Here is a 13464-nt window from a genome sequence, read left to right on the forward strand (position 1 = left end):
TTATGTTTATTAAATATTAATGCAGTCCCTCAGTATGGATATTTTTAAAGAAATGCCAGATTTGTATTAGTCTTTATCTACATTCATTTTCTCTGATCATGGCCCTCTTGTAACCATTATAATTTGTATTTTTATTTTGGGTTAGTCAGGGAACCAAGGCAACCATTCATTTCGGTCAGTCTATTTCCATGGAATAAAGCAAATTAACTGATCCACTTGAGTATTAAGACTCATACTGTTTTTCAAAGAGCAATAGATTAAGTATTTTGTGATTGTTAAATATAGCTAATTGTATATTTTATTCAGCATTTATAAAAGGTACTGTTGAGTGAAGACATTCTGTCATAGTTTGCTCAAATATATATATTTTTTCTAATGTTTTTAAGCTTCGAGATTCAACAGAACAATTTCAAGAATATTATAGACAAAGATTACGCTATCAACAGCATTTAGAACAGAAGGAGCAACAGCGGCAGATATACCAACAGATGTTGCTTGAAGGAGGCGTGAATCAGGAGGATGGTCCTGATCAGCAGCAGAATCTTACTGAACAGTTCCTTAATAGGTTGGTCTTCTAGTCACTTTTTAAAATATGGAGTTATTTGAAAGCTATTTAAAACATGCAATAACTGCTACTTTCTATGTATGGTTTGACATTTTAAGGCTTTTTAAGCATTTCAAGTAATGTGGAGTTACATATTGCTTTCTAGTCACAGCATTCTGAGGGCTCATCTAGTTTTGTCCTTATTCCCTAAGCAACTAGAGCAGAAGAGTGCAGAGGTTCAGTGCGCTGAACAGCCGACAGCCGGGTGGATCCAGCTGTCCCAGGGTAACTGAAGATCTAGGGGAAGTTATTCTAGTTCTTTTTATCTCTTTATCTGCTGCTTTTTTTTTTTTGAGGCAAGGCTCTCACTCTGTCGCCCAGTCTGGAGTGCAGAGGCGCGATCTTAGCTCACTGCAGCTTCAACTTCCTGGGCTCAAGTGATCCTCCTGCCTCAGCCTCCTGAGTAGCTGGCACTACAGCACATACCACCACACCCAGCTAATTTTTGTATTTTTTTGTAGAGTTAGGGTTTTGCCTTGTTGCCCAGGCTGGTCTCAAACTCCTGGCCTCAAGTGATCCATCCACCTTGACCTCCCAAAGTGCAGGGATTACAGGCATGAGCCATTGTGCTGGCCCTTACCTACTTCTTATTTCTTCTAACCTTCTTACGAGGTTACCATGAGGATAAATAGAGTTAATCTGTGTAAAGTGCTTAGAACAGTACCTGGCACACTGTAAACACTATGTTGTTAGCTGCTATTTTTATTGTTACTAAAGTGCTTAAACCTACAGATTTTTTTTGATTTGATATATTAAAATGATTCTTATAATTTCTGCCAAAACAATATGAACTACATTTATTGTTTTCAATTATAGGAGAAATATATACACACACATATGTGTGTTTTTATTTTTTATTATTTAATTAATTAATTTATTGATTTATTCATTCTTGGGATGGAGTTTTACTCTGTCGCCCAGGTTGGAGTACAGTGGCGTGATCTTGGCTCGCTGCAACCTCCGCCTCCTGATTTCAAGCAATTCTCCTGCCTCAGCTTCCCGAGTAGGGATTACAGGCGCGTGCCACCACACATGGCTAATTTTGTATTTTTTTAGTAGAGATGGGGTTTCATTGTGTTGGCCAGACTGGTCTGGAACTCCTGGGCTCAAGTGATCTGCCCACTCCCAAAGTGCTGGGATTACAAGCGTGAGCCACCACACCCGGTCTTATGTGTGTGTGTTTAGAATTCAACAAAATAATATATATTTAAATAAGCAATGGTTGTGGGAAGATTAAGTGAATTAATATATGCAAATGTGCTTACAACAGTTCTGGCACATAGGAAGTATCCTATGAATGTTGGCTATTGTCATGATTACAATTAGGTAACTGTAATGGTGACTGTTAGCTCTTCACTTGATTCAACAATATTGGAAGTAATCTGCTTGACAACTCTGAGTGTTGTGTAAGTCAATGAGCCTGAAATTGATCCTGTCTTCAAACCTTCACAAAGGGAGTGGATTTTTTTGTTTTGTTTTTTGTTTGTTCTTTTTTGAGATGGAGTGTCACTCTGTCGCCCAGGCTGGAGTGCAGTAGCTCGATCTGATCACGGCTCGCTGCAGCCTGTACTACCCCGGCTGAAGGGATTCTCCCATCTCAACCTCCCAAAGTGCTGGGATTACAGGTGTGAGCCACCACACCTGGCCTTTTTTTTTTTTTTTTTTTTTTTTGAGATGGAGTCTAACTCTGTCGCCCAGGCTGAAGTGCAGTGGTGCGATCTTGGCTCACTGCAACCTCCGCCGCCCAGGTTCAAGCGATTCTCCTGCCTCAGCTCCCTGAGTAGCTGGGATTACAGGTACGCACCACCATGCCTGGCTAATTTTTGTATTTTTGGTGGAGGCAGGATTTCACCATGTTGGTCAGGCTGGTCTCGATCTTTTGACCTGGTGATCCGCCCACCTCAGCCTCCCAAAGTGCTGGGATTACAGGTGTAAGCCACTGCACCTGCCCTTTTTGTTTTTTAAATGGAGATAGAGTCTTGCTCTGTCATCCTAGGCTAGAGTGCAGTGGTGTGATCATAGCTCACTGTAACCTTGAACTCCTGGGCTCAAGTAGTCTTCCTGCCTCAGCCTCCCAAAGCTCTGAGATTACAGGCATAAGTCATTGTAGCCGGCTCACACAAGGATTGTTTAAACTGGTGGTCTCAAGAGTCTAAATAGGCCTCTGAACATCCAGTTTGGGTATCATTTTCTTATCACCTCTGTTCAAGTCAGTGGCCTGTCAGAATTATTCTTATTTGATGAATTGCCATTTCTGCTTTTTGGATGTTTTCTTCATAGCCATAAAAGTCATGGATGTAATTTGAATTTCTGACCAACTTATTTTGCAGTGAGAGCAGATATCTAGCAGTGAGAAGATGCAATGGCAAAGTTCTGTGACCCTCCTCCCCAATAGTAGTTAGTGATGTACGTCCTCAGAGAAAAAGCTAAACTATTCGGGAAGGTTCATCTTTCCTTTAAAGACAATCATAAATAGAATTTAAATTCTTTTTTTTTTTTTTTAATTTGAGAGAGGGTCTCACTCTGTTGCTGAGTCTGGAGTGCAGCAGTGTGGTCATGGCTCACTGTAGCCTCGACCTTCCGCCTCTGGGGCTAAAGTGATCCTCCAGCCACCACAAGCAGCTAATTTTTATATTTTTTATAGAGATGAAGTTTCACCATTGTTGCCCAGACTGATCTTGAACTCCTGAGCGCAGGCAATCCTTCTGCCTCTACCTCCTAAAGTGCTGGGAATACAGGCGAGAACCACCGTGCCTGGCCTAGAATTTAAATTCTGTCTTGTAATTTAGGTTTGTTTAGAGTATATTTATTGTTTTGTTTTTGTTTTTGACAGGGAGCTACCGTGCCTGGCCCATCCTAAATTTTTATATATTAGTTTCCCATAAATTTTCTGTCATTCTCTTAATCTTTTCTTATCTATTCTGTTCTAACCCTTTAATACAATTATTATTATTATTATTTTTGGGACAGAATCTTGCTCTTGTTTCCCAGGCTGGAGTGCAGTGGCGCCATCTCGGCTCAGTGAAACCTCTGCCTCCCAGGTTTAAGCGATTCTTCTGCCTCAGCCTCCCAAGTAGCTGGGATTACAGGCACTGCCACTACGCCCAGCTAATTTTTTGTATTTTTAGTAGAGACAGGGTTTCACCATATTGGTCAGGCTGGTCTCGAACTCCCGACCTCAGGTGATCCACCTGCCTTGGCCTCCCAAAGTGCTGGGATTTCAGGTTCCCATGCCTGGCACAATATTTTTGTTTAATTATTTTTTCTAGACTCTTTAGTTTTATATATTTGGGCCTGTACTAGGGCTTTAAGATACGTAAAATCAAGGACAAATTGAATGGAGACAGAATCTGTAAATTAAAATGTACTTTTTCCTCTCAATGTTTTATTCTTCCAGATCACTCTTGCAGGTCATTATTTCTAGATTTAAATTTTACTTCTTCCTTCTGAGGAGCATAGAAAGAAGAGAAATAAGTTGTGTTATACAATTAGATCTTATTGAAAAAAATTATAGCATGATAGGAATTTTATTAATAGTACTGTATCATTACTTTATACCTCTTGATCTTTTGTTTTTATTAATACTAATTGGCACCATTGATTTGACAATTAATAGGCATATTCAGCCTCTTCCCCATCCCACCCCATTTTAAGAGAGTTAAAATGCTATATTAGCATTTTTTTTTTTTTTTTTTTGAGGCGGAGTCTTGCTCTGTTGCCTAGGCTGGAGTGCAGTGGCGTGAACTTGGCTCACTGCAACCTCTTCCTTCCAGGTTCAAGCGATTCACCATCTCAGCCTCCCAGGTAGCTGGGACTACAAGCGTCCACCACCATGCCTGGCTAATTTTTGTATTTTTAGTAAAAAGACGAGGTTTCACCATGCTGGGCAGGCTGGTCTCAAACTCCCTACCTCAGGTGATCTGCCCGCCTTGGCCTCCCAAAGTGCTAGGATTACAGACATGAGCCACTGTGCCTGGCCTGTATTAGCATTTTAAATGCTTTTTATACTTTGCATTTTTTCCAAATTTATTTGACCTCATACCCTTTTTTATGGGGAGTATAAAAAAGATATATGTACATTTCACAAGAAATGTGTTTCACAGAATACAATTTGAGAAATGCTACTTAATTATAATTTTTAACTGGTAAATATTTAGTAAAGGCTAACAGTTCCTCTAATAATATTGAGCTGCTTTTTTGGAAGTATTTTTTAAACCCTAAAAATATACATAAACAATGTTTAATGTAGGAAAATTAAAAAATACCATAAGCCACAACACCTCTCAATAATTGTATTCCCTGTGTTAGTCCTTTCTTATATTGAATCTCAGCCGGAGAAAGTGATGCTGGGCTAGTTTTGGGTCTAAATCTTCTTTCCTCCCTCCCTTCCTCCCCTTTCCCCTTTCCTTTCCTTCCTTCCTTTCTTTCCTTTTTTTTCTCTTTCTTTTTTTTTTCTGAGACGGGATCTCACTTTGTTGCCCAGGCAGCATCATGGCACATTGCAGCCTTGACCTCCTGGGCCCAGGCAATCCTTCCACCTCAGCCTTCCAAGTAGCTAGGACCATAGGCCTGCACCACCATGTCTGGCTAAGTTTTTCTTTTTTTTTGGTGGAGACAGGGGCTCCCTCTGTTGCCCAGGCTAGTCTCAAACTCCCAGGCTCAAGCAATCCTTCTGCCTTGGCCTCCCAAAGTGCTGGGATTGTAGGCGTGAGCCACCGCTCCTGGCCATGGGTCTAAATCTTTTTTTTTTTTTTTTTTGGAGGTGGAGTCTCGTTCTGTCGCCCAGGCTGGAGTGCAGTGGTGTGATCTCAGCTCACTGCAGCCTCTGCTTCCCGGGTTCAAGTGATTCTCCTGCTTCAGCCTTCCAAGTAGCTGGGATTACAGGTGTCTGCCACCATGCTTGGCTAATTCTTGTATTTTTAGTAGAGATGGGGTTTCACCATGTTGGCCAGGCTGGTCTCGAACTCCTGACCTCAAGTGATCCGCCCACCTCAGCCTCCCAAAGTGCTGGGATTACAGGTATGAGTCACCGCACCTGGCCCACGAGTCTAAATCTTAAAAGAGCAATGTAGCTTCCCGTTTGTACCCTTTGTAGCCCTGATCTCAATATGAGGAGTCAGGTTACAGCAATGGAGGCTATTTGTTGAGGGCAAGGCCCTGAGGCTAACTTGTTTTGCTCCCTGTTTTATCTCCCTATTGTCTACATCAGAGACTGGCCAATAGTATTTGTAGAATGAATTAATGAGTGAATGAGTACATGTGGAGTATTAGGGATGCCATTTGACTTTTTACTCATCATGGCCTGCTCAAGTCATCCATTTCCTACTTGATGCTACTCAAGACAGATGGAATGAAAATGGCTTGTTTTGTTGATGAGCAATTTTGGTAGTGGTGATATTGTTATTGACTCTTTCTGAAAGTTAAGTTTTAAATGGAAAATTAAACCAAAGCTATATTGGGGAAGAAACAGATTTTTTTTTCTGTTTTTATTGTAAAAGCTGCTTTTAAAAAGTCTGTGATACTGGCTGGGCACGGTGGTTCACGCCGTAATCCCAGCACTTTGGGAGGAAGGCGGGAGGATAGCTTGAACCCAGGAGTTGAGGACCAGTCTAGGCCATATACGGAGACTCCGTCTCTACAAAAAATTTAAAAAGTTAGCTGGTCATGATGGTATGTACCTGTTGTCCCAGGTATGTGTGGGAGGTGGAAGGATTGCTTGAGCCCAGGGCTGCAGTGAGCCACGATCATGCCAGTGCACTTCAGCCTGGGCAACAGAGCGAGACCCTGACTCAAAAAAAAAAAAAGAAAAGTCTGTAATGCCCATTATGCCTATCTTCCTTAGTGTTATACCATGGGAAAATGTGGATCTTCTTTCAGTATCTTGGTTATGTCTTAAGTTGATGGTGGTAATTTTTAACACTAAATTTGCCATAGATTATATATTATATGTGCATATTTTTACCTTTTCACACTTTTAATCTTGTATATATTAGGAATGCAATTTTCTATTTTAAAATGTTTACATTGTTTAATTTTATAGGTCCATTCAAAAGCTTGGTGAATTAAATATTGGAATGGATGGCCTTGGTAATGAGGTATCAACACTCAACCAGCAATGTAATGGGAGCAAAGGCAATGGATCTAATAGTTCTTCTGTGACTAGTTTTACTACACCACCCCAAGACTCTGGTCAGAGATTAACACATGATGCTTCAAATATTCATACAAGCACTCCTCGTAATCCTGGATCAACAAATCACATACCTTTTCTGGAGGAATCACCTTGTGGAAGCCAAATGTAAGTGCTTGACTTTGTAAAACTTGGAAATATTAACTTACTACTAATGGATAGAAGGTTGAACTTGTCTTTGGAGCCTTATAAATAAAAGTTTTTAGAGCTTATTGCCTACCAACATTTTTTTCCTAATCTGCCTTCATTCGTCTATATTCTCTTCTACCAACTTCTAAGTCTCTTTATATTTTTCATTTTCTTTCTATTTTTCTTTTTGCTTTCTCACTACCACCAAGGCAATTGTATTTTTTATAAGCCATCCTACTCAAAGGACCTATACTTTTAGGATCTCTAAATCTTCTTGATTTTCTTTTTTCTTCAATTGGCATCTTTGAACAAATAATCTTAAAATTCAGACTTTCAGGGCATAGAAAGATGTTTTACAATCTGGTGGAATGATTGCAGCTGCAGTGTTGGCCGCTTTGGCAATTACAGCAGTGGAAGACTGCATATTTACATTTTCACTATTCAGGGAAAATTTTTATCTTGCTATCATTAGTATACAAGTGTTAATTTATGCAATGGGAATAGTTAAGGAGCATTTTCTGTATTCTTAGCATAAAACACTTTTCAGGGTGGTTCATTAAAAAATGTATAAGATGAGATTCCCAGCTTTTTGGCTGAGATTAAGTACAAAAATGTATAACTTGCTTTTGGCACTTGGATGCTTACAGGAATTCACTTTATAAATAATTAGTGTCAAAAACCTAGTTTTATTTCAGAGCATACATTCAATTTTTGCTTCTTTTCCGAATTTTTATTTTTTTAATATTTGCTTATTACAATTTTCATAATAGTTGTTTTGAGTACTTTCAAAACAAGAACTCAAATTTTAAAATTTAATTTTTGTTTTTGTCCCTGTAATATACATACATGGTTTCAAAAGACAAATAGTACTTCAAGGCTTAAAATAAAACCCATCTTTGTCCATGGTTTTATTTCTTATTGGCTGCCATTTTCAACCCATTTGGCTGTTTCTTTTGATATATATACATACAATTTTTTTTTTAAGATGGGATCTCACTATGTTGCCTAGGCTGGTCTCAAATTCCTGGGCTTAAGTGAGCCTCCTACCTCAGCCTCCCAAGGTCCTGGGATTATAGGAGTGAACCACCACACCCAGCCTTTTGCTATATATTTCCACATTCTGAATAACATACTTCTATTACTGTTTTGTTTTTTTGAGATGGAGTTTTGCTCTTGTTGCCCAGGCTGGAATGCAGTGGCGCAATCTCGGCTCACTGCAACCTCTGCCTCCCAGGTTCAAGCAATTCTCCTGCCTCAGCCTTCCGAGTAGCTGGGATTACAGGCATGTGCCACCACTTGCCCAGCTAATGTTTTGTATTTTTGGTAGAGACAGGGTTTCACCACGTTGGCCAGGCTGGTCTCAAACTCCTGACCTCATGATTCGCTCACCTCGGCCTCCCAAAGTGCTGGAATTATAGGCATGAGCCACCGCATCTGGCCTCTATTACTGTTTTTGCTATCTGTTGATTCTCTACCATACTCCTCATACATAGCACCCTCACTTTGTCTATCCCTTATTTTCAGTATATATCAATTTTTGTTTAAATCAGTATCAGCGTGATTTTGTTTAAATCAGTATCACATTACTATGACCTTGTAAATGTTATTTACCACTGGGTCATGTAGTGCCATGTGATTATATTTCTTTTTCATGTAGCTTCTTATTTTTCCTGGAGACAGTAATTGCCTCGAGTTGGTGTACATGTGTCTGTACATGATTAGTTTTCTTAATATTTATCACTAAACTATCTGTAAGTGCTTTGACAGAATTATAAAATCATAAAACTTCTCTCATTATTGTAAAAAGTATCAGAAATTTTTTTTTTTTTTTTTTGAGACGGAGTCTCGCTCTGTCGCCCAGGCTGGAGTGCAGTGGCACAATCTCGGCTCACTGCAAGCTCAGCCTCCTGGGTTCAGGCCATTCTCCTGACTCAGCCTCTCTGAGTAGCTGGGACTACAGGCGCCCGCCACCATGCCCGGCTAATTTTTTGTATTTTTAGTAGAGACGGGGTTTCACCGTGGTCTCGATCTCCTGACCTCGTGATCCACCCGCCTCGGCCTCCCAAAGTGCTGGGATTACAAGCGTGAGCCACTGCGCCCGGCCGGTATCAGAAATTTCTCTATTGCATTTTTTCCCCTTGGGAGATGTCCCTCCAGGATCACTCTTGCTTCACTTTATATTTACTGCTTTTCGATCACTTTATATAGGTCTAGATAGAATCCTGGTACTTTCCTCACTGTTCTCCTGGGATTTCCTTTGCCTCATCTTTTTATTAGATTCCCTGTTTTGTTTTTTTTTTTTTTTTGAGACGGAGTCTCGCTCTGTCGCGCCCAGGCTGGAGTGCAGTGGCATGATCTCGGCTCACTGCAAGCTCCGGCTCCCGGGTTCACGCCATTCTCCTGCCTCAGCCTCCCGAGTAGCTGGGACTACAGGCGCCCGCCAACACGCCCGGCTAATTTTTTGTATTTTTAGTAGAGACGGGGTTTCACCGTGTTAGCCAGGATGGTCTCGATCTCCTGACCTTGTGATCCTCCTGCCTCGGCCTCCCAAAGTGCTGGGATTACAGGCTTGAGCCACCACGCCCGGCCTTAGATTCCCTGTTTTTAGCATCTCACAGTTTCCTGAAAAGGGTTACATTAGAGGTGAAGTTTCTGAGACCTTGCATGTCTAAAAATGTGTTTGCTTTATTTTTCACCTTTTTTGTTAGTATAGCTGGGTATAGAATTCTAGGATGAAAATCATTCCTCAGTATTTCAGAGGCATTGCTACATGATCTTCCAGTTTTAGTGTTCTGATTAAAAAGTCTGATGCCATTTTGATTCCTCATTGTCTTTTTTTTTTTTTTGAGACGGAGTCTCACTTTGGCTCCCAGGCTGGAGTGCAGTGATGCAATCTTGGCTCACTGCAACCCCCTGCCTCCTGGGTTCAAGTGATTCTTGTGCCTAAGCTACCCTAGTAGCTGGGACTACAGGTACATACTACCACATCCAACTAATTTTTGTATTTTTAGTAGAGATGGAGTTTCACCATGTTTACCATGTTGGCAAGGCTGGTTGATTCCTCATTCTTTGTGTGAGGCCTATTGCTCCTTCTACTCTGGAATTTTTCAGGTTCTTCTCTTCCCTGATAGTCTGAAACTTCATGATGATACAGAAAATAGACCTTAGAGTGATTCTATTTTTCCTCATTCTTCTGGGTATTTCATGGGCCCTTTTAAGTTGGAAACTTAAGTTCTAGGAAATTTAAAAAATATTATTTAGCAATTTCCTCATCTCTGTTTTCTATGGATTTACTTTTTTCTACCATCATATTTTAATTTTCTAAGAGGTCTGTCTTATTATCTAATTTCTTTTCCTTTTTAAAAAATAGATCTTGCTCTTGTTTCTTTATTAATCCATTATTTCCTCTTATATCTAAGGATTTAAATTATATTTTTGTAGCTTTCGTTCCCTAAATTGCCTCTCTTCTCCCAAGTTCATTTTTCTGTTCATTTTAGTCTCTACCTTTTATCTAGGCTTTTTTCAGGTATCTATAAAGCTTTGGCTGGCTGTAAACAGTGAGACATTAAAACAAAAGCTGGGCCGGGCGCGGTGGCTCACGCCTGTAATCCCAGCACTTTGGGAGGCCGAGGTGGGCAGATCACGAGGTCAGGAGATCGAGACCATCCTGGCTAACACGGTGAAACTCCGTCTCTACTAAAAATACAAAAAATTAGCCAGGCGAGGTGGCGGGCGCCTGTAGTCCCAGCTACGCGGGAGGCTGAGGCAGGAGAATGGCGTGAACCCCGGGGGGCGGAGCCTGCAGTGAGCCGAGATTGCGCCACTGCACTCCAGCCTGGGTGAAAGAGGGAGACTCTGTCTCAAAAAAAAAAAAAAAAAAAAAAAAAAAAACCTGGCCGGGTGTGGTGACTCACACCTGTAATCCCAGCAATCTGGGAGGTTGAGGTGGGAGGATTGCTTGAGCCCAGGAGTTCGAGAGCAGCATGGGCAACATAGGGAGACCCCGTCTCTATTATATTTTATAATATTAAATAAAAATTTTAAAAGCTCATTGGAAGGAAGGGCTACATATGTGGGTGGATCTGTCTACCTGTTGGCCTCACAAACATAGTTTTACTAAGGGACCCTAAACTGTAAGTTTCTGATATTTTTTTCTCTTGGGCCAGATAATTTTCCTGAAGAGCATTCTCTAGCGTCTTGGCTGGGATTGGATTTAAGCATAGCAAACAGGATTCTGGAACTAAGCAAGGGAAGGGTACTTGACATCTCACTATAAAAGATGTGGACTTTGACTTAATTTTCTTTTCAGAACGGCTTTTCATCTCCTCCTTACAACTGTCATTGGTGCCACTGAATCCAGAGCCTGTTTTAATAAATGTCTCCAGAGAGTAACTTTGGAGTCAGTCAGGATTGTTTGCTAAAAAGAAAAATTAGTGTTTGAAAGGGTAAATTAATTTAGTTTCTGTTTTGATACATGGAGTAAACTTTACTTGAATTTCTACTCCCACAGCTCATCAGAACATTCGGTCATTAAGCCACCTCTTGGAGATTCTTCAGGGAGTCTATCAAGGTCGAAAGGGGAAGAGGTAATACTTTGGGGAAGGAAGTTTTATTGTTTTCATATGCACCTGTAAATTTTGCTAAGAAATTCTCAATTCAAAGAAAGAACCATTTTAGTCAGACGTGGTGGTGTACAGTACCCAGGAGGCCGAGGCAGGAGAATGTCTTGAGCCCAGAAGTTTGAGATTGTGGAGTACTAGAATCGCACCTGTGGATAGCTGCTGCACCGCTCCAACCTGGGCAACAGAGTGAGACCTCGTGTCTTAAAAAAAAAAAAAAAAAAAAAAAAACCACAAACTTTTTAAAAAGTAGTTATTACTGCTAATGTTGGTATTTATCTCGAGGCTCAAGGCAGTTGAGCCCTCAGTGGTGTAACTGAAGAGGGAGCCTTAGAAAGCACAGTTGGACTTGTGGGAGTGTTCATATTAATGGCCTAATAGTGGCCTTGGGACATGAATTGAGGCTCTGTGTTATTCTCTGAACGCTATGGTTAATTTCATTATCCAGTATCTCTTTGGGCTTCTCATCGGTACATCGGTTTTTTTGCTTTGGAAGCAAACATCCTTTCCTAGCTAATATACAGCTTCACTCTATCTTACTTTTCCTAGTTCAGATTTTAACCCCATAAACAAAGGTGTTAATTCGAGATACTTTTAGGGATGAAATAGATAACATAAATTAATAAAATTGACCATTTTTATGACAAGCACAAATGAATATTTGTCCCTTGCAAAAGAAATATGCAAGTCCAGTGTTTCCAATTCCTTTGATTTAAAAAAAAAAATTAGGCCAGGCATGGTGGCTCACACCTGTAATCCCAGCACTTTGGGTGGCTGAGGCGGCAGATCACTTGAGCTCAGGGGTTCGAGACCAGTCTGGCCAACATGGTGAAGCCCCATCTCTACTAAAAATACAAAAATTAGCTGGGTGTGGTGGTGCATGCCTATAATCCCAGCTACTTGGGAGGCTGAGGCAGGAGAATCGCTTGAACTTGGGAGGCGGAGGTTGCGGTGAATCAAGATGGTGCCACTGCACTCCAGCCTGAGCAGTAGAGCAAGACTCCATCTCAAAAAAAAAAAAAAAGAAGCAGAAATGAAACATTCAAATGTTTCCATTAAAATTATTTTTACAGTTTTAAAGAGATGTTTGTTTATTTATTTATTTAATTTGAGACAAAATCTTGCTCTGTTGCCCAGGCTGGAGTGCAGTGGTGCCATCTCAGCTCACTGCAGCCTTGACCTCCCAGGCTCAAGTGATCCCCCCACCTCAGCGCCCTGAGTAGCTGTGACTACAGGCATGCGCCACCACACCCGGCTAATTTTTGTATTTTTTTTTTTTTCTTTTTGTTGGTAGAGATGGGTTTTCATCATGTTGCCCAGGCTGCTAAAGGGATATTTTATAACTTCAGCTTGAAATACTGAAATATTCATTGCTAGAGATAATGGTAAACATTTTTTCTTAAGCAGATTAATAATCCTTTATACTTCCTTCATTTAGAAACACAAATGATACTCTATTTGTTAGAACTTCTAGTGGGCTTTTATTTTCTTAATAGTTCAAGAGAACTTAATATAGGAATGCATACTTCTTTCCTTCCTTCTTCATGCCCCGCCCCTCCCCACCTCCCCCTCCCTAACAGGTGTTGCCCAGGCTCACTATAGCCTCAACCTCCCAGACTCAATCGATCCTCCCACCTCAGCCTCCCAAGTAGCTGAGACTACAGGTACATACCGCCACACCCGTCTACAATTTTTTTTTTTTTTCATTTTTATAGAGATGGGGTTTTGCCATGTCACACAGCCTGGTTTCAAACTCCTGGGCTCAAGCGATCTGCCCAACTCGGACTCACAAAGTGCTGGGTTATAGGCATGAGCCACCGTGCCTGGCCTGTATTTATTCTTACATTTTGTCTTAATAATTGAAGAAAAACTTGAGTGTTTATGAACTGAGCTTAGTTTAGCAATGAGTAATGAAAAATAGA

General features: G+C 40.7%; 1 protein-coding gene across 9 annotated transcripts in view; it reads left to right on the forward strand.

Moving 5' to 3' along the window:
- The window catches only part of WDR47 (WD repeat domain 47), a 76754-nt gene that overhangs the window by 45093 nt on the left and 18197 nt on the right, over positions 1 to 13464 (forward strand). For all 9 annotated transcript variants that reach the window (XM_030824928.1, XM_030824929.1, XM_030824931.1 and 6 more), the window contains 3 exons: positions 387 to 565; positions 6645 to 6902; positions 11434 to 11509. In XM_030824928.1, the coding sequence (XP_030680788.1) occupies positions 387 to 565; positions 6645 to 6902; positions 11434 to 11509 (513 nt within the window). The remainder of the gene's footprint in view (positions 1 to 386; positions 566 to 6644; positions 6903 to 11433; positions 11510 to 13464) is intronic.

This window comes from Nomascus leucogenys, chromosome 12 (genome assembly GCF_006542625.1).
Source record: "Nomascus leucogenys isolate Asia chromosome 12, Asia_NLE_v1, whole genome shotgun sequence".
Lineage (NCBI taxonomy): Eukaryota > Metazoa > Chordata > Mammalia > Primates > Hylobatidae > Nomascus > Nomascus leucogenys.